We start from the raw sequence: 27,931 nt of genomic DNA, 5'->3' as shown, positions 1-27,931 counted from the left end.
CCTAGTTGTGCACCTGTTCAAGGAAGTGTGAACTCTGTCTTTAGGAAATTTCAGCACAGCCGATCAAAGTTGAATGTGTTGTCTTGTGCAGTAGTATAATGGTAGGGTTAATCAGTGTCTTTATATCTTTTAAGATTCAGCGAAAGCAAACATTGTCCGACAACTTGACAGGTTACTGTTTCTCGTTCAACGGTTCATCATAATTTTGAGTGTTTCATTCACCAAGGCATCGACTTCCTGTACAGACGGTTTGATTACCAATCATCGCGTCCACTTACTACTTAGGTTATACCATACTAGATGTAGATACCGTGTGCATACTACGTAATCTACATTGTCGTGTAGCACCAGCTTGTTTCGATCACTACCACTGTACCAGTTACACCATAGACAGTGAATACTGAAGTGTCTGGAGTTACAACCACAGCTAGGGGCGTGTATTATTGCTTAGATTTCCATTTTCAAAGGAAAATATCATACGAATTTTGCTGCTACAAATGTATCAATCTCTGTACTACTATGTATACTATAAATATAAATATAAATAAATATATAAATGTACATAATAAATATATAAATATATACCTGTACAGGTAGGAATGTATATTCAAAAGGTTGTTATATTTAGTCTGTAGACCTGGAAAACAACAATCTATGAAATATTACACGCCCCTGTGGTTAATACAACTCACACACGGGACGTTGATCAGTAGATGAAAGGTGATAATTTACATAAGGGATGAAGGTGTTCTTTGCTTTGGCCAGGGCACAGATAGTCTCTCTCTCAATCTCATTAGCTCCCATTAGCTGCAATAATTGTTAGGTTAGTTTTGATTTTGAGTTGATTTTTATTTTTCTTTTGTTCTGGGTTTAAACGGAGTGCAAACCCTGGAACAACAAAACTAAAGAGCAAAAAAATCAAAGCTTAAAATGAAAAACTAACACAGCAGTTATTGCAGCTATGGTTCCAGGTAGCTTGCTAGTGCTTGAATTAGGTCTCAGGTACAGATCATAAATGAATAATGAAATAAATGATATCAAGGAAAATCAGATAAAAAGTGAAAAAGTTTAAAAAAATATATATACCTACCTAACGTAATATTTCTGTCAAATAATACTGCAAGCACAAGTATAAATATGAGTTATCTCTCAATAGGTTTCTTCATTCAGCTGGAGCATACAATTGCAAGTGACATATAGGTTTGGTAACTACTCATCTTTGACTTGTAGTGACCAGGCCCCTTAGGTAACTTGTATTTTTCTTTGGCTGAATGAAGAAAATTAATTGGGAAAAATATTCTGAGTCAGTTTTTAAATAACAACTCATCATTATTGTAGTTTGTAGCACATTTGACATAAATGTCAATTAATATTTTTTCCAATATTTTTTACTAAATAATGTATACTATACTTCTTAGTCTGTGTAATTGCTTGCACCCTTCACAGGAATTAAATGTCAAAGTACAAATATAACAGTGTACAGTTATATTGTCAAATCAACAAGTCCAAACTCATGATGTAAGTAACTTATGTCGTGATTTTGGATTTGTTCACTTGACTTTAAAGGAGGAAGAACCATTGAGTGAAGGAATAAAACTGGAAAATGAAGAAGACTCCTCAAGTGATGGAATAAAACCACAACACGAGGAAGACTCCTCAGGTAAAGGTTTAAAACAACAATGTGATGAAGGCTTACCAGGTGGCGGTGTAAAACAGCAAGATGAGGTAGGAGATACAACAAAAGAGGATATAAAGTCAACTGAAAAGAAAGATGAAAAGCTGTCTTTAAAAGAGTTGAAAAAGAAAGGAAGAGCAGAAAGGGCTGCCAGGAGAAATGAAGAAAATTTGTCCAGACAAATGCAACAAATGGTATGATGTATTTGACTATATGCAAAGTAGAGCACCCTACACACACACACACACACACACACACACACACACACATATGCTCACACAGACACACACATACATACACACACTCCCTCCCCCACACACATGCATATACCTTTATTTATTTTCACATTTATCAATCTCAATATTCAAACCATTGAAATAACCAGTTACATGATGACTACACATACAACTACATTGATATTTGATCATTCACTGTGACTTGTCATCATCATCGTTACAGGGTTTAGGCGTTGTAAAACCTCCAGGATCAATTTCAGGGTAAGTATACTTTGTAATATAGTTTTAATTGTGTGTGTGTGTGTGTGTGTGCATGCGTGTGTGTGTGTGCGTGTGTGTGTATGTATGCATGCATCTGTGTGTGTGTGCCTGCCTGTGTGCATGCATCTGTGTGTGTGTTTGTGTGTGTGCCTGTGTGCATGCATCTGTATGTGTGCATGCATCTGTGTGTGTATGTGCTTGCATCTGTGTGTGCTTGCATCTGCGTGTGTGTGTGCATGTGTGTGTGTGCATGCATGCATATGTGTGTGTGTTAGCATGTGTTCATCTATGTTTGCATGTTGGCGTGTGATTACATACATCATGTATGTGTGTGCGTTTGTGATTGTGCATGCTTATATGTCTATATGGTTGTTATACTAAAGTATACATGTGTGTGTGTGTGTTAATATTAATATTACAAGAGTTTGATATCTCTAATAACACAATTTTATATCTGTAGAACTGGTATCATTTACGATGAGAAGATGTTAAATCACTCCTGTGTTTATGGAAGGTAGGTTTGTTTTACTGTCATCTCAGTCTTTATCCTGTAATTTACAAAGCTGCTCATTTCTAAAATGGAAATCAGTATGTCTTAATTTTGCAACTAGCACTTATAATGTCAGGTACATATTGTAGAACACCTGAAATGAGATGGAATAGGGAACATGCAATCCAGACTGAGCATGCTCAGATGCAAAGGACTATGGGATTATCAGAGGTTATTGTATTAGCTAATCTGGAGCTACTGATAAAATAAACCTCCCACAATGGTCAGGGTGACTTTGAATTGATCATTTATGGTTACAAACAATGTAATAATATTGTTTGTAATACTAATTGATTAGTATTTATTATCACATTTCCCATGATGCAACATTCAAAATGACGGGTTTGCAAGTTTCCTATTTATAACAGTACTGGGACAAGCCATTATCCAAGCAGGTTGACTTGTTATCAAAGAGTACCAATATTTACACATGTGATGATGGGCTCTTACATAACACAAGTAAACAGCTGTAAAACCTCTATTCGGCTGTCTGCATGGACTGCAATTGAGGCAAACCTTATCTCCGTCTTATATCAGTTGTTATCAATTTATTAGGCTATTATAAGTAACGCTACAAACAGCTTTAGAGATGCAAACAACTTTTATGACACCCGTTTTCGCCAGGCAAGCCCGCGGGTTTGTTGCACTTGGACCACTAATGGCTTGTGAATGTCATGAACACCATTAATCAAATGTACAAAATTAAATGTAATGTTATAGCGATGTTGGTAAATCAAAGTCTCAGTGCTATTATTAGACTCAACAGTCATCTTGACTTTTTTTTTGTAATTTAGTAGATAGTACAGACGCTAGATTGTATGTGTTTGAATCCTCAGTGAGTAGCGTGCGTTCTGTGTGTGCATTGTTGACTATTAGATTGTATGTTATAAGTTATGTATTTGCACACAATTAGTGTTTATAATAAATAAAACATCTTTCAGAAGGTTTTTAGGAATATGACAAAATACAATTGAATACAGCCTGTGCTATTATGTGAAATAGGTAGATTTAGGAAGTTATTAGGATTTACCTGTACACTCACGCTTATAACAATTGTGTTGTTTTGGTTTTATGTTTAAAATGATACAGTGAACCTGGAATATCAGAGAATCCAGAACGTATCAGTGGATGTTATGATAAACTCCAACAATATGGTTTGTTTGAAGAATGTCAACATATACCAGTAAGTACCATACAGTGCAGTCAGTCACCCTAGTATACACCTGTCTTTCCCTTCACTTACCTACTATAGTTGAACTCTACCTACTTGCACATAGCCAGTATTGGGGATGTATAGATTTATGAAAAAATTAAAAACATATTTGAGCTATTTCTTTTCAAGTAGAGAGAGAATTCATGAAATTTTGTTCTGTTATCAAACCAAATAATTATATGTAAGATATATGTAACCCTGTCATACTCATAGACCAGTATTTTCCTTCCCCTACCTACCACCGGCAGTTAAAACTCTGTCTGCTAACATAGCCAGTATTGTGGATAATTATCTAAAATAATGGGGATAAATGTATTTATCTGTTTCTTAGCTACAATTTGAAAAAGAATTCATAAAATTATGCACTTTTAGCCAACTACGTATTTGTATTTGAATTTTCAAATGATCACTCTTTATCTTTTATTCATTTCTGATATACAGGCTAGACAGGCTACAGATACTGAGCTAGAAATGCTGCATTGGTGAGTAATTCATAGTTATGTGATAAAACTGTGGATTTGTACTGGGGGGGGGGGGGGGGGGTTGCTGAATAAATGTAAATGTGATAAAGACATAAAGACTTCAATCCACCTTCAGTCACTTGTAAAGTAAGCATGTTAGCCCAAGGGTCAAGCAGCTACACAAAGTACAAAGTAATGCATCATATAATGATGTAATGTTTTTTTGTGCCATCATTGTAGAGGGTAAAACAAGGTGATTACAAACAGGAACACACAGGATTTGGTTGCTTTGATAATGCAATTGATGAAATGGAGCTGAAGTCTCCATGAAATATTTTGTCCCCTATAATAACTATAACGATTTGGTATAGTTGATGCATCATTTTTCTCTTTTCAGTCCTAAGTACATAGAACTGATGAAGAAGACAGTTGATATGTCTGTAGATGAATTGAAGACACTAGCAGAGACTTACGATTCCGTTTGTCTTAATCCTGTAAGTAACTGCTATGCTTATTGTAGATCTAAAAATTTTATTCATCAATAGGACAGAGTTAATGTAGTATATGTGCCTTGGAAATGAAAATCTTAGAGCTTTTGCTGGTATTTTATTCAAGAAACCTCTCACCTATTCTCATTAAATATAATTTAAAAAAAGTCAAAATTTGTCAAAATGAAGCCATTTTAGAATCCAATATGGCTGCCGAATACTGTGGTAACTTTAGAATCCAATATGGCTGCCAAATACTGTAACTCTAGAATCCAAGATGGCCACCAAATACTGTTGTAACTCTAGAATCCAATATGGCCACCGAATACTGTCAGTGGTAACTCTCCAGGAAAATAAAAGATTGTAAATTTCCTTGACAACAAGATGGTGAATCCCAAAATTTCTTTTATTGTCAGAGGACCAAGCACATTGCACAACGTTTCATAAATTGGAGAGAATTAGATAATGTCAGTTGTTAGGGAAATTGGTCCCAGAGGTATATTTCATATGACAGAAACATTTACACCACAAAGTTCAGGTCAGAAATGAAAATCTGACTTTTGTTAAAAGATATGTCTATCTCATTTTAGAATACATTTGAAACGGCAATCATAGCAGCTGGAGGTACACTGTCATTGATTGAAGCTATAGTAGAGAAGAAGGTGAGATATTGTATATCTGTGTATTACAGTCTATTCATTAGCTAGACTGGTGTTTCAGACATTTCATTCATTACAAAATAATATTTCTCACATAATCAATAGTATAATGTAGGGTTCAGACCAAATGTAGGATATAGTGGCTACATCAATAATGTGCCATGATATACATTGTGTGATAAATTATTAAATTTTACATCCTATGTATGGGCCTTTCAGTTTATCACATGGGCTAAAATTACTTGTGACTTAGGTACATTGGGTGTATATTGGATTACAGGGGCATTGTATACCTACTCCATCAGTGTTGGCAAAACCTCTATGTCAGTCATACACATGTAGATTGATAAACATGTTAGTTTATATATAGATGTGAAGTCTGTATTAAAATTGTACCGTATTGCTGATAGTGTTTTTATTATATTTCAGGTTAGGAATGGTATAGGCATTGTTAGGTGAGTTTATAGTACATAGTTTGAGATACAGAACAACTTTTAAATCTTATAATTCTTCACATCGTCATATCAGACCTAACAGTTACAGCTGTATATCATAAATGATTGTTGCCAACCGTCAAGTCATCATGTAGAATTAACTCTGTATGGTTTTACAGTACAATCCTATATTTTAGTTGATTTTCTGTAATTGTACAGATGCCATAGTTGATTTGACCTGTGCACATTGATTATCTGTGTAATTTTACAGACCCCATAGTTGATTCTCTGTGCATTGATTTTGTGTGTAATTTTAGTTGATTCTCTGTGCATTGATTTTATGTGTAATTTTACAGACCCCATAGTTGATTTTCTGTGTAAATTTACAGACCCCATAGTTGATTCTCTGTGCATTGATTTTGTGTGTAATTTTGCAGACCCCATAGTTGATTTTGTGTGTAATTTTACAGACCCCATAGTTGATTCTCTGTGTAAATTTACAGACCCCCAGGTCATCATGCACAGTACAATATAGCATGTGGCTATGGTTATTTCAATAACATATCTTTGGCTGCACATCACGCAAGACATAACCTGAATATAGACAGGTAAGTGATGAAATGATAATCTATTATGTTCATTAAATAATGTGTGTGTATGTGTGTATGTGTGTATGTATGTGTGTGTATGTATGTGTGTGTGTGTGTGTGTGTGTGTGTGTGTGTGTGTGTGTGTGTGTGTGTATGTGTATGTGTATGTGTTGGGCATATGATGTATATTTGTATTACCCAACAAAGATTACCTCTGCTCTACTTCACAACCATGGTCATTCATGATGTGTTCATGGTGATATATTGGCATGGGTGTGTATTTTGAGCTCCAATGTATGTTGTATACAATTATACAATTGTATAATTTTAACAGGAATATATATAATATGTATGTAAGTAAGTATGTATGTATGTATGTATGTATGTATGTATGTATGTATGTATGTATGTATGTATGTATGTATGTATGTATGTATGTATGTATGTATGTATGTATGTATGTCTGTCTGTCTGTCTGTCTGTCTGTCTGTCTGTCTGTCTGTCTGTCTGTATGTATGTATGTATGTATGTATGTATGTATGTATGTATGTATGTATGTATGTATGTATGTACTTGTCTGTGTGTTGTAGCAAGTTTGTGCACTCTGCACCATTTTAAACTGTCTATTAGTTAAGTATGTACTTATTATTACACTATTTCAGAGTTCTAATTATAGACTGGGATACACACCATGGCCAAGGAACACAGTATTTCTTTGAGGAAGACCCAAGGTAAGGTAATGTCACAGTGATTCAAGTTGAGGAAAATCGCCAATTTAGAGTTTTATACATCATAGAACTGAGTTGATACACACACTGAGCTCCGAATGAAGTAGTTGAAACTTGGAGTATACTTTAAAATTGATATGAATGCTATAATTATAAATGGTCATGGCACACCGTGAAACACTTTTGGTGTTATGGGTTATAGATGCTATAAATGGTCATGGCACACTGTGAAACATTTTACTTTGGTGTTATGGGTTATAGATGCTATAAATGGTCATGGCACACTGTGAAACATTTTACTTTGGTGTTATGGGTTGTAAATGCTATAAATGGTCATGGCACACCGTGAAACATTTTACTTTGGTGTTATGGGTTATAGATGCTATAAATGGTCATGGCACACCGTGAAACACTTTACTTTGGTGTTATGGGTTGTAGATGCTATAAATGGTCATGGCACACCGTGAAACACTTTACTTTGGTGTTATGGGTTATAGATGCTATAAATGGTCATGGCACACTGTGAAACACTTTACTTTGGTGTTATGGGTTGTAGATGCTATAAATGGTCATGGCACACTGTGAAACACTTTACTTTGGTGTTATGGGTTGTAGATGCTATAAATGGTCATGGCACACCGTGAAACACTTTACTTTGGTGTTATGGGTTGTGAATGCTATAAATGGTCATGGCACACCGTGAAACACTTTACTTTGGTGTTATGGGTTATAGATGCTATAAATGGTCATGGCACACTGTGAAACACTTTACTTTGGTGTTATGGGTTGTGAATGCTATAAATGGTCATGGCACACCGTGAAACACTTTACTTTGGTGTTATGGGTTGTAAATGCTATAAATGGTCATGGCACACTGTGAAACACTTTACTTTGGTGTTATGGGTTGTAAATGCTATAAATGGTCATGGCACACCGTGAAACACTTTACTTTGGTGTTATGGGTTGTGAATGCTATAAATGGTCATGGCACACTGTGAAACATTTTATTTTGGTGTTATGGGTTATAGATGCTATAAATGGTCATGGCACACCGTGAAACATTTTACTTTGGTGTTATGGGTTGTAAATGCTATAAATGGTCATGGCACACTGTGAAACATTTTATTTTGGTGTTATGGGTTGTAGATGCTATAAATGGTCATGGCACACTGTGAAACACTTTATTTTGGTGTTATGGGTTGTAGATGCTATAAATGGTCATGGCACACTGTGAAACATTTTACTTTGGTGTTATGGGTTGTGAATGCTATAAATGGTCATGGCACACCGTGAAACACTTTACTTTGGTGTTATGGGTTGTAGATGCTATAAATGGTCATGGCACACTGTGAAACATTTTACTTTGGTGTTATGGGTTATAGATGCTATAAATGGTCATGGCACACTGTGAAACATTTTACTTTGGTGTTATGGGTTGTAAATGCTATAAATGGTCATGGCACACCGTGAAACACTTTACTTTGGTGTTATGGGTTGTGAATGCTATAAATGGTCATGGCACACCGTGAAACACTTTACTTTGGTGTTATGGGTTGTAGATGCTATAAATGGTCATGGCACACTGTGAAACATTTTATTTTGGTGTTATGGGTTGTAGATGCTATAAATGGTCATGGCACACTGTGAAACACTTTACTTTGGTGTTATGGGTTATAAATGCTATAAATGGTCATGGCACACCATGAAACACTTTACTTTGGTGTTATGGGTTGTAGATGCTATAAATGGTCATGGCACACCGTGAAACATTTTACTTTGGTGTTATGGGTTGTAGATGCTATAAATGGTCATGGCACACCGTGAAACACTTTACTTTGGTGTTATGGGTTATAGATGCTGTAAATGGTCATGGCACACTGTGAAACACTTTACTTTGGTGTTATGGGTTGTAGATGCTATAAATGGTCATGGCACACCATGAAACACTTTACTTTGGTGTTATGGGTTGTAGATGCTATAAATGGTCATGGCACACTGTGAAACATTTTACTTTGGTGTTATGGGTTGTAGATGCTATAAATGGTCATGCCACACCGTGAAACACTTTACTTTGGTGTTATGGGTTATAAATGCTATAAATGGTCATGGCACACCGTGAAACACTTTACTTTGGTGTTATGGGTTATAGATGCTATAAATGGTCATGGCACACCGTGAAACACTTTACTTTGGTGTTATGGGTTGTAGATGCTATAAATGGTCATGGCACACCGTGAAACACTTTACTTTGGTGTTATGGGTTATAGATGCTATAAATGGTCATGGCACACTGTGAAACATTTTACTTTGGTGTTATGGGTTGTAAATGCTATAAATGGTCATGGCACACCGTGAAACATTTTACTTTGGTGTTATGGGTTGTAAATGTTTGCAAATGTTTACATTCAGCCAATTTGTTTGTGCATGACAAATTTTCACCATGTTTTAAGGAAAATCAATTGGTATGACATGCAATTTATTTGTTATAGTTGTCTTTATAAATCACCCATTATAAAAATCACCAATATATGTATTTTTTGTTTTCCATTCAGTGTTTTATATTTTTCAATTCATCGTTATGAAAATGCAACATTTTGGCCTTCCCTGACTGACAGCAATTATGACCAAATAGGGAAAGGCAAAGGGAAGGGATTTAATGTCAATATTCCATGGAATAAGGTAAGATTGTGACTGTCACACCATTCATTATTCTCATTCAGAGGGGTTGGCTGTTGTCTTGGGGCATCCAATATGGCATATCTAACAAACTAAATGAGAAATACAATCTGATTAAAATTGGATCTTTGAAATTACTTTATATACCTTATCAGTACACCATGTTCTAGTTACTATAGTAACCACCTTACAGTCATTTCAAAAGAAGAATCACAAGACAGAGCCAAACCTAATGAAAAATCATGTCAGTACATGTCAGTACAGAAAGCTGTGAAATGTGGCTAAAATAATGAGTTCCTAAAAATAACACTATCTGAAATGAAATTAGCATACTGTTTTCACTGGTTGAGAATTCAATTGTGCCTTGAAATATTTGAAAATTATCATCTTTTCAATGGAGACTATAGTAATCTACTATCATGACCCTCATTTCCGGGCAATTGAAGCTGTTCCTGAACAGCACTCCTAGCAGCCAAACTATATAATGTTGTTTTTAGCACAACTGAACTGAGGTTCAGTAGTGCTATAGGGATCACCCGGCATCTGTCTGTCTGTCTGTCTGTGTGTGTGTGTGTGTGTGTGTGTGTGTGTGTGTGTGTGTGTGTGTGTGTGTGTGTGTGTGTGTGTGTGTGTGTGTGTGTGTGTGTGTGTGTGTGTGTGTGTGTGTGTGTGTGTGTGTAAACAACTTAAAGTCAAAAACCGCTGAACCGATTGCCATGATATTTGGTGGGTGCATTACCTTGGGTGTCTAGTTGGGAAATTGTTCAGTCATTTCAAAAGAAGAATCACAAGACAGAGCCAAACCTAATGAAAAATCATGTCAGTACATGTCAGTACAGAAAGCTGTGAAATGTGGCTAAAATAATGAGTTCCTAAAAATAACACTATCTGAAATGAAATTAGCATACTGTTTTCACTGGTTGAGAATTCAATTGTGCCTTGAAACATTTGAAAATTATCATCTTTTCAATGGAGACTATAGTAATCTACTATCATGACCCTCATTTCCGGGCAATAAGCTGTTCCTGAACAGCACTCCTAGCAGCCAAACTATATAATGTTGTTTTTAGCACAACTGAACTGAGGTTCAGTAGTGCTATAGGGATCGCCCGGCGTCTGTCTGTGTGTGTGTGTGTGTGTGTGTGTGTGTGTGTGTGTGTGTGTGTGTGTGTGTGTGTGTGTGTGTGTGTGTGTGTGTGTGTGTGTGTAAACAACTTAAAGTCAAAAACCGCTGAACCGATTGCCATGATATTTGGTGGGTGCATTATATTTGGTGGGTGCATTACCTTGGGTGTCTAGTTGGGAAATTGTTCAAATCAAAATGATCGCATCACAGGTGTGTGATTTGGGTCAAAAAATGTGATTTTTGGTCAAAAAACTTAAAATCAGAAACTACTGGGCATATTGATGCGAAATTTGGTGGGAACATTCTTAAGGGGGTGTAAAGTAAGATATGTTCATGACCATGATGACGGGATGATTCCATCAGTGATATGCAAATTGGGGCTAAAAATGTATCTTTTTGGTTAAAAATCTATAATTCCAAAAGTACTGAGCAGATTGGGCTGAAATTTAATGGGAATGCATCTAGGGATGTATGGACGAAGATATATTGAGTATACAATGATTCCATGAGTGATATGCAAATTAGGTGTAAAAGTTTTCATTTTTGGTCAAAAAGTTATATCTCAAAAAGTACTTGGTCACCAAGTCTGAAACTTGGTGAGATGTTTCTGAAAGTGTTATTATGCAGATTTCCTTCAAAACATTTTGACAAAATTGGCTCTAGCGACCATGACCACGCCCTTAGCAACAACCAAATTGCAGTATATTTTGGTCAAATAACATCATCATCTGGTAGGCAAATGAGTAAACATTCAAAAAATGTATGCAAATACCCTAGCAACCATGACCACGCCCATAGCAACAGCCAAACGGCCATGTATTTCACAAAGATAACAACAGGGATTAATAGACAATTGAATAAACATTCAAAAATGTATGCAAATGTACCTAGCAACAAGACCACACCCATAGCAACAGCCAAATGATCACATATATTGCAAAGATAACCGGTGATTAATAGACAATTGAATAAACATTCTAAAATGTATGCAAATGTGCCTAGCAACAAGACCACGCCCATAGCAACAGCCAAATGATCACATATATTGCAAAGATAACAACAGGAATTAATTGACAATTGAATAAACATTCTAAAAATGTATATAAATATGCCTAGCAACAAGACCACGCCATAGCAACAGCCAAGTAATCACCTATATTGCAAAGATAATATCAAGAATTCATACATAAGTGAACAAAAACATACAAAAATGTTTGCAAATATATCTAACAACATGACCACACCCATAGCAACAGTCAAATGATAGCATATATCGTAAAAATAACAACATGGTTGGATAGGCAACTGAATAGTCATTCAACAAATGACCACTTATTGTTTGCATGGATTACCATATGAATAAACATTTTAGATTCTGTACAGTTGTGCTACAACGCCATTGGCGGTATTTTTTTCATTGACATCAATGTGCATTCTATTGCAGATTAATATGGGTGATAGTGAGTACATAGCAGTCTTCCAGCATATCCTTCTACCAATAGCATATCAGGTTAGTAAATCCACTTCTACCAATAGCATATCAGGTTAGTTATCTACTTCTACCAATAGCATATCAGGTTAGTAATCCACTTCTACCAATAGCATATCAGGTTAGTAAATCCACTTCTACCAATAGCATATCAGGTTAGTAAATCCACTTCTACCAATAGCATATCAGGTTAGTAATCCACTTGCTATACATTTACATGAATTATTACTACAGCTATAGTTCAAATTAATCCTGACCATTAATTATTATTCCAAAATGTTGACTAGTGTATGCCGATTTGCCACCAAGATATTTTACACTTGACTCATGTTTAAAGAAACATGTGCATGTCATCAACTTTAAGCATGGAATTTTTTCTATTTGACAGTTTGATCCCCAGTTAGTGTTAGTATCAGCGGGATATGATGCTGGTATTGGTGATCCTAAGGTAAGTTATCAATAGAACTACCTAAAACACCGTATTCATAGAACCACCCATTCTTTTTATTCATAGAACCCTGTCATACATTGAATGACTTTACAATATTAGGAACCAATCGCCAGTACAAGGAATGCAGTCTGTAGATGAACATTTTCAAGTACCATAGATACATCTTTTATTGGATGATCACTAGTCATGTGACACTACTAGATACATCTTTTATTGGATGATCACTAGTCATGTGACACTACTAGATACATCTTTTATTGGATGATCACTAGTCATGTGACACTACTAGATACATCTTTTATTGGATGATCACTAGTCATGTGACACTACAAGATACATCTATTTATTGGATTACTGTTAATGATTGACAAGAACACTGACCATTGTATAAACCAGTTATTTCTATTCCATAGGGTGAAAATTCTGTAACACCAGTAGGCTTTGCACACCTGACAAGTATGTTAATGCCATTAGCTGAAGGCAAACTAGCTTTAATACTAGAGGTAAGTTAATCTCATTCATTTATAGCAAAAAGTATTTAGTGGAAATATATGATTCTAAAATGGTTTGACAAGACTTGTATCCTTAATTTGAACTAAGAACAGTTTGTCAAAGTAACAGCCAAATTTTAAAATGATTATTTTGACACAAATAGTATGTTAAATCAACAGTTCTTTCATTTCTACCAGGGTGGTTACAATAGTGCAACTTTGACTGAAAGTGTTGCCATGTGTACCAGTGTCTTACTAGGAAGACCATGTCCTGCATTACAAACAAACAAACCACGTCAAAGGTAACTCATTCCAATTATTCCAATAAAGTACAAGTAATACTCCCAACTCACTACTAACTTTGATTTTTGTTCATACTTGATATTATTGGTTGCAATTGGCTTGTCAGTTTAAAGCTGCACTTTTTTATATATATATATAATATATTTTAATATTTGAATTTATTGTTGGGGACAACAAGATATATTGGGCTAAGTCATTTCCTAAAGATTCCAGTAATCCAGTAATCACTAGCTGCAACTATATAACTGGGAAATTTTGTTAAACAGTTTGGATAGATATAATGGCTTTATACTCCTTACATCATACACACTGAACTGAAATGTGGGGTGAGTGTATTTGTGTAGTTTTGTGGATGTGATGATGATTTATTGTGTCTTTTTAGTGCAATACAGACCATAGGTATGTGATAACAGTGATTTATTGTGTGTGTCTTTTTAGTGCAATACAGACCATAGATATGTGATAACAGGTGATAACAGTGATTTATTGTGTGTGTCTTTTTAGTGCAATACAGACCATTGTGGATGTGATAAGAGAACTACAGCCATACTGGCAATGTCTGCAATATCAAGGTAACTACAGATTAATCATGATAAAAGATTTTTAACAGGGTACTAGATCAGATTAGCTACAGTTGAAACCAATGTCACTTTGTTGTTGTTTGTTGCAGGGCTTTGTTGTTGTTTGTTGCAGGGCTTGAAGTTAAATGAATAGTTTGATCAAATACAAGTTGCCAGACTCAATTTCATGAATAAAAAAACTGCGCTTTATTTGATGTTTTGGTCTTACACAGAAGACCTTCCTAAGGAATCTGAAAGTTTGTAATAAGACAAAATTAAAATGAGTGTAGGAGGAATTAAAGTATGCTGAAAAAAGTAATAGCAAAAATGTAGTGTACAGTACCATTTCAATTTTAATTTCATTTTTTCATGCATGTATATGGGTTTGGAAGCCTGTTCTTAAACTTACTGTTACAATGGCTATATTTGTTGGGTTTTTTTTTTTGTGTGTGTGTGTGTGTGTGTGTGTGTGTGTGTGTGTGTGTGTGTGTGTGTGTGTGTGTGTGTGTGTGTGTGTGCGCATGTTTGTGCATGTGTGCAGGTGCGTATGCATGTGTGTGTGTTGTACACTCATCATTTGTATGTGTGCGTTTGTGCATGTGTGCATGTTTGCAGGTGCGGATGCATGTGTGTGTGTGTGTGTGTGTGTGTGTGTGTGTGTGTGTGTGTGTGTGTGTTGTACACTTTCATCATTTGTATATGTGTGTATGTGTGTGTGTGTGTATGTGTACAATGTATTATGTTTGATAGTGTACTTCAATTTGATTTTCTAATAAGTGCTTATTCTTTTCAGGAAATCCAGAATTCAAAGAGTCAGTGTCAGAAGAAGACACAGAAGGAGAGAATACAGGTGAAGACAAACTGACAATCAATACATGTAGAGTATTAGCTGATATGAAAGTACATACACAACCCCATAGGTGAGTCAAGTTACTCTGTGGTTCTTGGTTATACTGGTTATAAAAGTACTCTGTCAGTAGGTAAACCGTGTACTAAGTAAATGGTGTGTACAGTCTAATTCAGTCTATAGATTATCATGTTGTTACATATGTGAATAGTTTCTGTGAAGAAATATGTTGATGAGCCTGGAATTACTCACTACGGGGGGGGGGGGGGGGGGGGGGGGGACAATTAAGTACAAGTTGAACATAAGAGGATTATTATAAAGAAATATTTCTTTCAGTATTGATTTAACAGTTACTCTATATTACTTACTTAATGGAGTCATGATGGGTGAATTGTTTGAGTGGCCGGCTTTGAATCTGCAGGTTGCAGGTTCGAGAACCATTGCTGCTGTTTGTTTCTGAGTGGCTAAAGTCCTTGAGCAAGATTTGAACCACAACTGTTCCTTAGTCCACACAGCTGTATAATTGGGGACCTGGTAGGATAGAGGTTGCAATGTGAATGCTTTAATCCTATGCAATGGATTGTATGCTCCCCAGGGAGTTGAGGAAGTATGAAGGGCTGTTATGCCACTATAGATCCGTACCAGGGGTAATAATTGTAAAGTGCTTTGAGCACAAAGTGGGAAAGCACTCTCTAAAACCAACATTATTATTATTATTTACATACAGGACAGCACTGGTGTATGATGAAAGAATGCGAAAACATAGAAACCAGTTTAACAAGTAAGTATGAGTGATAGTTCCTACTGCTTTCTGTCCAAAATATGCAATTTGAAATCCACCTAGCTCATGTTTTTACTGTGTATTATCTGCCGTTCCAGATCTCAATTTCTACCTGTCTAATTTATCTCAAAGTGATGGTTCAGGAAGTGTTGTAAATGTCAAAGTCCTTCTGTCTAGGTTCGTTTTTGAAAGTGTTCAGATTTGATATTTGTCGTATATCCATTGGTAAAAAATTTCCACCACTTGTGACTTGTGATTTATTCTTTTAGATCTCATCCAGAACGACCTGACAGAATAACCAGGATCTTTGAACAACATAAAGACTGGCATCTTGTTGAAAGATGTCTACGAGTTGAGGTAAAAGTCACTTTTAATTATGACATGATTCTTATCGGGAATAATTAAAATTGAAACATTTCTTTTATATGATTCTCTCTCTCTCTCTCTCTCTCTCTCTCTCTCTCTCTCTCTCTCTCTCTCTCTTGTCTCTCTCTCACTCTCTCTCCCTCTCTCTCTTGTCTCTCTCACTCACTCTCTCTTGTCTCTCACTCTTTCCCCCCTCTCTCTTTCTCTATCTCTCTCTCTCTCTCTCTCTCTCTCTCTCTCTCTCTCTCTCTCTCTCTCTCTCTCTCTCTCTCTCTCTCTCTCTCTCCACTTTACAGCTTCATTTACCACTTCACACTTCAAGAGAAAGCTTTTAGCACTATAAACTTAAAGATGAATTCATTGAAAATATTTACATCATATATTATAATTTTATGTGTGTAGTGAAGATCTCTCCACTAATGTTAAAATTGTGTTTTTTCTTATTGCTGTTTACAGGCAAGAATGGCAACAGATGATGAAATACTGCAGCTTCATAGGTAGGTAGATGGTTGTTGTCTTAAAATTTAGACAAATATGGGCATATTAAAATGTAATAACAGAAATTAGGTGAAAGTTTATATCATCATTACATTATTTCATCAATAAGCCCAATGTGTAGATGTTTACATGTTATCTTGTTATTTAAAAAAATATTGTGGTTCCGGTTACGCTCAATTTTAGAATAGGTGGGGTAGGTAGATTTTTTATTTTATTTTATTATATATTTTTTTCATGTGTGAGTGTCTAGTTCAGGTTTTCCATTGTTTTCCAAATGGTCTCTGTGTTGTTTATTTTTACTATCAGATGTACAGCCATTACAAATTGGAAGAACAGTTTCAAAGTGTCTTTTTAAGTTGATGTCAGTTTCCGCATCCACTATTTCAGGGTCGGTGTGAAAAACTAGGTGGGTCGAGTAACCGGAACCAAATAATTATTTTTTTAGGCCTAATATATTACATGTTTAATACATTACATTACATTACATTACATTACAGTACATTACATTACATTACATTACATTACATTACATTACATTACATTACATTACATTACATTACATTACATTACAGTACATTACATTACATTACATTACATTACATTACATTACATTACATTACAGTACTTGAATACCAAGTTTGGGGTGTATTTTCAATTCCAACCGACATTTTCCTTACAGTGAGAAAGTTCTAGAAATGATGAAAGCAGCACAAGAAATGGAAGAGGAAGAACTGTTTAGATTTTCGATGAACTTTAACTCTATCTTCTTCCACCAGGTATGAAATATACATTATCATAGCAGGTTTGATCCAATATGAACTTAACTCTTTGTATCTCCATGGTGTAAAAATTAAAGCAAGCAACCATCTTTCACAGGCTTTGTTTTACTTTCTAAGAAATGAAACCGAATTTGTATCGTGCAAGAATAAATGACGAGCTGGGCATCCATCTCAGAAAGTAGTTTTCACTTACTGACTTTGTAAACTGACTTTATTTTCAAAATTTATAAACCAACAAATTTCTTTGTATGTATGTCTACTGTATATTTCTATATCTTGTGTCCATGATATATAAAGCAATGAACATTTAAAAATAAAAAACGTGACAACAACCCATAGCTACTGTCAAAAATTTTACAGTTGTGAAGAGTGTAGAGCATACATGTATACATAAATACAGTCATGGGTGCCATGGCTTCTACAATGAGAACAAAGTGCAAGGCAACTATAAACTGAACTTTCTGTAAATTTATGAAATCAGTTTTAGTAAAATCACCTATGCTACTATGCCATAAGGTAGATATATATTTGTCTTTTTACAGTCTGCCTATGAGAGTGCTTCTCTAGCTGTAGGAAGTGTACTAAATGTTGTACAGAAAGTAGCCTCAGGAGAGGTGAGTAATTTGTAAATAGTAAAAATAAAACCAAATGTTTTCAAGATATTTTGACGACATAGAGTAATTATTTTGATTTCATTTGGTTGCAAGATATTGTCGTATGCTGTTCGACCTGGTAAACAGACTAACTTTCCTATACAAAGCTACAAATAATCTAATTGTCTTTCAAATTGATAAACTACCAGAATCATCATCACGTTCTACTAAGGGAAGTCCACCTGGTTCTTCTGTCATCCTGATCATCACCAATAAAAGTTGCTATAGATATATTCACTTATTCTTTGGACAATAGACCATTTCCAATCTGCCCTCGCCAGCATTGATATCACCAATTTCAAATGAAAGTATCATGGATTGTCCTCACCTGCATACAGATGCTATTTTAAGGATAATGCCATAGTTTAATACACCTGCGTGTTGATAATCCTTGTTGGATATTTACTCTGAATCTAAGTATCATCTGTAACTTACAGTTTACTATAAGAAGTGTGATGGTATCAACTTCAATTCAGCTGATAAACAGTTTTATCCAAAGATATTCACATAGTGAAGTGTTTTCTATGTTTGTGAGTTTATCTTGAAATTGTAACAAAACATTTAATCTTTGTACTCATAAGGTTAGAACTTCATTGCATCTTTATGTCTCATTTACAGGTGAGGAATGGAGCATGTATAGTAAGGTAGGAACTGCATACATGTATATGATAACAGTATATGCAGGGGTTGTCGGTGGCTGAGTGGTTAAACCATTTGCTTCTTATCACTGCAGTCAGGGTTCAAACCTATTCAGGGTTTTATTTAACTTACCACACTGTAAGTAAGAAGAGTGTTGTTCAGTTTGACTCTACCGAACAATGCAGGTTTTCCCCGGGTACTTCGGTTTCCTCCTGCATTAACACTGGGCCCATGAGGGATGGCCCTCACTGGACTTCTTGGGAGACAAGTGTTTATATGCTTACAGAATTATCCAGTATAAATAAAGAATTATTTATTTATTTATTTATTTATTTATTTATTTATTTATTTATTTATTTATTTATTTATTTATTTATTTATGCATAGCCCCACACATCAAGGTTCATGAGAATCTCTTTAGATGTAAATACATGTCTATGAAATTCTTTACAGATGGCTGTCAACTTGTATACTTTGTTTTGTCTCAAATCAGTCAATTCTGTGTGTCTTCATATATATATTTATGTGATATATTTAACAAATATTTAGTTAACTTCAATCTCAACTTGTACCATTTTTACAGCAATAGATTCTGAAGTATTTGTTCATTATGGAAGGTAGTAGAATCCATTCTAATCATTGCATCATAGATTTCGTACACTTTCAATAGTGTAAAGACTTAGCTCTTAGAAGGGTCCCAAAACTGAGACTGAGAACACTTTATCTAAACAAGTTTTTACGATGGTATAAATGTCATTTCCTTCATCAGTTAGTGTACGTAGTATATATATTGTGTTTATACAGACCACCAGGTCACCATGCAGAAGCCAATGTTCCGTGTGGATTCTGTTTCTTCAATACTGTTGCCTTGGCTGCCAAGTATGCACAAAACAACTGTGGTTTGCAAAGGTAAGTCTTATATATGTGTTACCTGGGTCTTTTAAGCCAATCAGGCACAACCTGGACAGGGCTAAAAGATTGGGTTCTGTCTGTCTATTCATCCATGCATTAATGTCCAGCAATGTCTCTGACAAACAAAAGACAATCTCATTCAAACTTGGCACAGAAATGAGATACCATGCTGATAATAAAACTTAGACAGTGACAATTTCATTCAAACTTAGCACAGAGATGAGATACCATGCTGATATTAAAACACAATGTAGGGCCAATTTCATTCAAATTTGGTACAGAGATGAGATACCATGCTGATATTAAGACATGGACAGTGACAATTTCATTCAAACTTAGCACAGAGATGAGATACCATGCTGATAATAAAACTTAGACAGTGACAATTTCATTCAAATTTGGTACAGAGATGAGATACCATGCTAATATTAAAACTTTCTTGAAAGAAATTGATGAAAGAACAGAATTAGCGGTGATATATTTCTTTAATTTACTCTAAAACTATACATAGTTATCAAAACCAACCAACTACAACAAAAGGTTTCAATAGTGAAATTATGATATAGATCATACAATATCATGTAATTGCAGCCAATATATTTTTCTTTTACATTATTGCATTTTAGTTGGTTGCCACTAATACTTCACACTTGTTTTTCAGGATCCTGATAGTGGACTGGGATGTTCACCATGGTAACGGTATACAACACATGTTTGAAGATGATGACAGTGTGTTGTATATTTCACTTCATCGCTATGATCATGGTACCTTCTATCCTGGATCACCTGATGCCAACTATGATAGGGTTGGCAAGGGTAAAGGAAAAGGATATAATGTCAACATTTCATGGAATGGAGTAAGTATATGTGTGCAAGCCAAGTTGAACATGTTCAAACACAAAAATATGGAGTTTACACCCTGGTTCTATGCCACAACAATATGTTTCTATATTAATGGTTCTGCAGTGCTTGAAAAATGCGGCAATGTTCCAAATTGCCACTCTATTTCCTAATTGTTCATAAATTATGCTTGGGGAGGTATAGTTATATTATTTTCCAACATTTACCATCATTTAGTGGAAAATACTTGTCACTACTCATCTTTCAACTCATAGTGACAAGGCCCCTTAGGTCACCAGTATATTCCTTGGCTGAATGAATAACAATATTAGGGAATAATATGTAATTATAGCATCCAAATCAAAGCATATTTTTGTCGTCAATTTGAGTTTCACTGGATGACATATTTTGATATCTAGTGGAAAGTGTAGAAAGTCTGATAAAGTACTGTCTGTCAAATGTTGTCGTGGTTGTGTGAATCTGTGACACTGAAAATTTTGAATCAGCAGAAATCTTTAAATGGAGTTGTAATTTGTTTAGTGATTCCTCTGTAAAAAAGTTTCTGCCATTCAGCCAATTTATGATATATCATTTCCTTGTAGGATAAGATGGGAGATGCTGAGTATATCACGGCTTTCTTGAAAATTGTCATGCCCATCGCTAGGGAGGTATGTATACAGTCATTTCTTTATCTATAAAGATCCTAAAGATATGGACAGACAGTCAGACTGACTGACTGACTGACTGAAATACAGACAGACAGACAGACAGACAGACAAGCAGACCGACCGACTGACATACAGACAGACAGACAGACAGACAGACAGACAGACAGACAGACAGACAGACAGACAGACAGACAGACAGACAGACAAGCAGGCAGAGTTAAAGGGGAACACAGGAGGGTATTTGGTTGAGCATATCAGTCAGGTGGTGAAATATACACATATTCTTCAAAAGTTGTCAAACCTACTCCTTCTTTATTCTTGTCATTATTTCTAGTTTTCACCTGAGTTAGTTTTGGTGTCATCAGGCTTTGATGCTGCAAAGGGGGACCCTCTGGTAAGTTTTTGATTTATCAGTTTCTGTTAAAAATGTTAGTCATCTTTTAAGAACAAGCATGTTACTTTGAATATGTATGCATATAATGAGCTAGGACCCCATTACACTTGGTCTGAAGTTTTGATTCCTGGTATACACACAATATTTAATGACTTATCTTTTTTCAAACAGTGTCACAAAATAATACAACTATTGTTCTCATTAAGGGTATGATTGACCACCATTTTGTTAACAAATATATCAAAAATGAATTTAACAGGTTCAAATTTAAAGTTGAAATGTACCAACAAATTACAGAAGACAAGACTCTGTACAAGTAATTTAGTACTTGCTCAATGTATCAATGTTACTTTGTTTGTTTGTTTTCAGGGTGGATACAGGATAACTCCAGAGGGATATGCTCACTTGACTCACATGTTGTCTTCATTGGCAGAAGGCAAAGTTGTCATTGTATTAGAGGTATGTGGATATATATAGATATTTCTTACGATGAAATGTGATTATTTACTTAATTTTGTTCTGCTTATAAATGACATTAACTTATTATTTTGGTAGTGTTACTTTTTAGTGTTATTATAATTGAAAATAGACCAAGTGAGACTTTGTATATTGAAGTAATGGTACATTATGTATTGCTTTAACACTACAGGGTGGCTACAATCTGAATTCCATTTCACTGTCTATGGCTATGTGTACTAGGACGTTACTAGGAGATACCTGCCCTAGACTGGAGACCTTATTACCATGTGATGCTGCATGGAAGACTATCTGTAATGTAGTAAGAGTTCAGAGTCAATACTGGAAATCACTGCAGTTCCCAGGTAAGAACAAGTTGAAGTCAATACTTAAAATCACAGGTAACAGTTTCCAGGGAAGGACATTTCAGATTCCAACCTGTGGCTGGGTAGAGTTTTTGGAAAGTTGTGAATCAAATTCTGTCAAATTTGAACTTTTCAATTTTGTTTGTCCAAAGTTTAGTTAACTATTGCATATCTGTTTTTAATTATTTTAGTGGCTGAAAAGGTAAAAGTTGTCAGCCCAGAAGAAGGTGGTGTGAGAAAGGAAATAACTGTTGGTGACACAGATACATTTGTAGATGATAAACCTGAAGGTGTGACAGCTAAACAGACAATCCAACACAGGTAAAATTGTTATAGCATAGAAATCATTATTTAAAGTGTCAATTACATAAAGTTTGTAGAATATACCTTTTTCTATCAAGTATTTCACAATTATTATCATAAATTGTTTAATTGAAATGGACAATCCACATTTCTATCATTTCAATATATATTCTCTAATGTAAAATTTCAGCATTGTCTTCCACATTTTTCACATTGATGATGTTTTCCTTAATTCTTCATTCAGCCAAGGAAAATACAATCAACCGAAGGGCATTGTCTCCATCAGTTGAAAGACAAGTAGTGAGCTAAGGGACCTTGTCACCATGAGTTGAAATACAAGTAGTGAGCTAAGGGACCTTGTCACCATGAGTTGAAAGACAAATAGTGAGCTAAGGGACCTTGTCACCATGAGTTGAAATACAAGTAGTGAGCTAAGGGGCCTTGTCACCATGAGTTGAAATACAAATAGTGAGCTAAGGGACCTTGTCACCATGAGTTGAAATACAAGTAGTGAGCTAAGGGACCTTGTCACCATGAGTTGAAATACAAATAGTGAGCTAAGGGACCTTGTCACCATGAGTTGAAATACAAGTAGTGAGCTAAGGGGCCTTGTCACCATGAGTTGAAATACAAGTAGTGAGCTAAGGGACCTTGTCACCATGAGTTGAAATACAAGTAGTGAGCTAAGGGACCTTGTCACCATGAGTTGAAATACAAATAGTGAGCTAAGGGACCTTGTCACCATGAGTTGAAAGACAAGTAGTGAGCTAAGGGGCCTTGTCACCATGAGTTGAAAGACAAGTCGTGGCCAAACCCTTCAGTTTCAAGTATTTTGTTGTTGAATGAAGAATAATGATATAAGGTTATACTTGCACAAGCTGAATTTAAGAGAGAAAAAACGAATCAAAATATATGACAATTGTGAATGTTTTGACTCATATTACTAGCACCTCAGAATCATTGCCGTAGATGTGCATTGCCATGACCTAGAACGATCTGGGTATAAAATCTGTATAATCTGTTTGAACACATACAACTTTGTCTGCATGTGGTATAATTATTATCTTTGTTGTACTTGATAGAGTATGTGAAGATGGTGACAATCTGAACACAGCCAATGTAGACACTCTGACAGAAGGAGTTAAATCCCTGACAGTGGAGGAAAGTACTGTACATTCTGCAGACACTGTCAAACAATCTGATGAACAAAAGACAGATGTGGGACCTGGGATTGATGAAACGGCAACCTCTGCAACAGCGCAATCTACTGACAGTAAAATCAAAACAACTTTGTGTTCTGAACCGACAGAAGAAGAAAACCCAGATGAGATGCAAGCAGCAGCTTTATCAACTGACTTCGGAGACGAGGTTGGTGTTTAGAGTAACCTAGATATGTACTCACGTTTAGAAGACTTACAAACCCACCATCTTGAATGATGCACCATGGGAAATGTGGTATCATTCGATTCCATTGATAAATATGAGTCACTGGTGTAAACAATCTGTCACATTGTATGTAATTGCAAATAATCTAGTGTCGGTTAGATGATATCCAGACACTGACAGACTGCATTAGGTGTAGGATTGCAGTACTGTACACATAACATTGTAGTTGCATGGGACGTTTTTTTTTTTTAAGTCTTATATTCTTCAAATGTTTTGAGTTTTTTATTTAGTTTTAGTTTTTGTTAGGGAATTTTTTTTTTAGTGACTAGTAGTCTCTAGGCATTCACTGAGTGTTCACAATTACTCTTTCAGGTCACTATTTCACACAAAAGAACACTTTTGTTTTATGACAAAAAATATTTATTCAAAGAAAGCCAGGGGACTTGAGAAAGTCTACATTGTAGTCTGTAATATTTCCTACTCATGTACTTTAATGGAATAAATGATTCATTGTTGTTGTTTCTTAGAACGGAATGGCACTCCAGGAAATAGAGATATTTTCATAAAATTATTGGTTTTGGAGAGTTGTCATCTATAATTACTCACAATTTCAGAGAAACGTCAAGTTAATCTTGTGCATTTATACTATAGGGTATCTTAAATTTGCTATGGGCTATTGCATCATGGAAGTCTGCAGAAATGATGTATTATATTGGTGTACTGAATATTCATGAGTACAAAAATGCTATACACTTCAATGTAAAACAGCTGTCATGAATATTCAGTGTGCAACTATTGAATACATTATTTTGCAGACTCCCGTGATGCAATAGCCCATAGCAAAGATACCTCATACCTTCACACACTATTTTGAGTTGACATGGTGTTGTCATTTGTCTTTCAGGCAACATATTTTACTGTGATACCTCTTCCATGGTGTCCACATTTAAAGAGTGTACAAGATGTGCCATCAGATGGAATTGATACATCAGCCTCTTGTGTACAGTGTCATGATGTTAGAGAAAACTGGGTGTGTTTGACATGTTACAAGGTACCTATATTAACTAGTATGAAGAATAATTTTTACTCACAAAGTTAAAGAAAAACGGTTTTGGAAATGGCTTCCCAAATTTTTGTTGACATTTCATCTTCATAGCATATTACAAGGGAAGCCATTTCACTACCATCAGACAAAGTTGCAGACAGTAACCCAGAGTTAACATCCTCAGTGATAGAGCAGAGCATAGTTGAGGCCAAAATGAAAGCTCTAGCGTAAATGTGAACAAGGCCGCAGATCATATTTCAACTCGGGTACTTGTGGAATGTATTAAGGAACTGGCATCCCCTATAACAATACTTTTTAATAGGTTACTTAGTCACAACTAAGAGCTAATAGATGTAACACTGAGTCATTGGTGAGTTGAGAATAAAAACCATTTGTGATCCGTAAGCTATAATATCCACAATACGTACTGGAGCTGTAACTGTGCCAGCTTTCATCTACTGTGAAACCTACAGAAGTCACAGCTCCAGAGCTGTGGACATTCTACTTAACGGCTCCAAACAACTTTTATTCTGAACTCGCCTTATGTACTGAGATCTTTCAGCAGGTGTTCTATGTTAGGTTGACCAATCACTGCCACTGTTGTACACCTGGGGTGTACAACTGACACAATGTATTTTGATTTTTACCAGGTGTTCTGTGGTAGGTTTATCCATGAACATATGGTGGAACACTCCACAACGAGTGATCATCCACTGACACTAAGTTATTCTGATATATCTGTGTGGTGTTATCTCTGTGATTCATACATCCACAATGAGGTGAGTTTTTCATACCTATTAACGTTTGGCAAACAAAAGAGCGTATTTGATTTATGCCATAAATATTGATGTTTGTTTAAAAATATGGCCACCATTTTCATTTGCTGTGATGTACATGCATATGACTCCTATAGTATGTCACCATTGTACCAGGTTTGAAAGAAATCAGCTGAAGCATGTCAGAGATATACAGATGTGTAACAATGGCCAGACAGACAGACACTGAGGTGGAATCCCTTGTAATTGACTGAGCACTGACATTGATTGGCAGATGCCATTGACCAATCAGTGAGCATAATTCTTCCACATGAAATGACATGCCTGACAGCCTACAACAAAAATGAAAAAAAAAAAGTGGGTTTTCCCCACTGATGTAATGGTGAAACGTAATTGTGGGACCTTTGCAACTCTGAAAGCAGGTATCCTGATTGGTTGGAAAGTGGGGTATATTTTGCACCCTTTCCGAAACCAGAGTCAAACTTGGAAAAGTTTGAAGAGTGGATAATTCTATGTGGCCAACCATCCCATCGACATACCCTATTCCTTGAGGTCATGTTATTAGAAACACACAATGATTTCTCATAATGATTATCTACTAAGAATATTGGGGCCAGTATTTTTCTTCATTCAGGGTTTTGTTACTACAAGTAAGACCTGAGACTGCACATGGAATGTTGCTGAATAGAAAGCCAAAGGATAACAGTACCTCTTTTGGAGCACAGCCTCAGGCAAGACCTTGGCAGTGCCTTTGGTGCTATGAGATCTGTGGTCATTTTTAAAGTTAGCAGAATTCCTTGAGGGTCTAGTAGCTAGACTACCTCAATCTATGATTAAACCAAAACTGTCTGTTCAACTTTCAGATTCTAGCACCAGCTAAGACAGCAGCGTATCGACACAAGTTTGGTGAAGACCCCCCTTGTGTAGTCTGAAGAAATAGAAGAGTTTGTAGAGAAGGGAAATAACATTGTTATAACATTGTTCTTGTCAAGCAATCTCATTACAAATCGCGTCTCATTTCAATCAGAAAGTTTAGAACAGTGATTTTGTGTTGTACTAACTATGGCAATCAGTTTAAGAGAAAATAGACATTGTCTTGCTCAACAGAAAGCTTAGGCCATTTTTATTTTTACATTTGTGGTGTCCCAACCAACCCTGTATTTCATCAATCTTAGTGAAAGAATTTTAAAAATGATGCACACTAAAGCATAATTAGAAAAGAATCGGTACATCACAGATTGCAAGATGGCCAGTCTGCATAATGTATTCCAGACAGACACCAGGTCTTTTAAGACTTTAACAGTACAGTCTGCATGTTCTTCTACTCAACTTACATGTGTAATTGTGTTCATTTACTTCTTTTGAACTTCATCAAACTCTTAAGGAAGTGTCGACGAGTATGTGATTCATATCTTTGAGGTCAAATAGTGTCAAATTGTTTTATATTTAAAAATAAATGACTGACCTACCCATGCAATTTTCTGAAGTTGCCTTATCATGAAAGACTTGAAAATTTTTGTTTCTTTATTGCCAATAACAACATGTCCACGGCCGAAGCAGCTTATATTTAGTTTCTCAGTATGAAAAGAAGCATTTTATTTAAATTTAGTAAAAATAATTTGAAAATGAAAATATTGTTATAAATGAATAAAGTAGACATGTACACAAAACAGAAATTGTATTATGTATCTGTTCTCAGTATACCAAGTCCACTAACCCACACAGCAGGCAGGCAGGCAGGCACACATACAAACATAGTGGATTAGTCTAGATCATTGGCACCTTGATGTCCATGTTCCATGGTTAACTCCTAGAGTTGACTTTTTACTCCC

The 27,931-nt window shown here is 35.5% G+C and overlaps 1 protein-coding gene across 1 annotated transcript; it reads left to right on the top strand.

The window, feature by feature from the left end:
* LOC144449232 (protein deacetylase HDAC6-like) lies at positions 1-27,684 on the top strand. The gene is made up of 35 exons (XM_078139742.1): positions 1-101; positions 1,567-1,869; positions 2,135-2,172; positions 2,633-2,686; positions 3,812-3,905; positions 4,377-4,417; positions 4,794-4,890; positions 5,475-5,546; positions 5,973-5,998; positions 6,481-6,585; positions 7,230-7,298; positions 9,848-9,974; positions 12,542-12,607; positions 12,975-13,034; positions 13,451-13,540; positions 13,727-13,830; positions 14,336-14,403; positions 15,185-15,311; positions 15,966-16,019; positions 16,289-16,376; positions 16,842-16,882; positions 17,563-17,659; positions 18,205-18,276; positions 18,934-18,959; positions 19,759-19,863; positions 20,528-20,723; positions 21,309-21,374; positions 21,709-21,768; positions 22,138-22,227; positions 22,418-22,589; positions 22,781-22,910; positions 23,975-24,260; positions 25,183-25,329; positions 25,974-26,102; positions 26,963-27,684. The coding sequence occupies exons 1-35, from the start codon at positions 99-101 to the stop codon at positions 27,029-27,031; spliced, it is 3,372 nt and encodes a 1,123-aa protein (XP_077995868.1). The 5' UTR covers positions 1-98; the 3' UTR covers positions 27,032-27,684.
* Positions 27,685-27,931: the final 247 nt, after the last annotated feature.

The sequence above is a fragment of the Glandiceps talaboti genome, chromosome 18 (assembly GCF_964340395.1).
Source record: "Glandiceps talaboti chromosome 18, keGlaTala1.1, whole genome shotgun sequence".
NCBI classification, from domain to species: Eukaryota; Metazoa; Hemichordata; class Enteropneusta; family Spengelidae; genus Glandiceps; species Glandiceps talaboti.
Note: the sequence above shows the minus strand (reverse complement) of the source record. Positions and strands in the feature narration are given on the sequence as shown.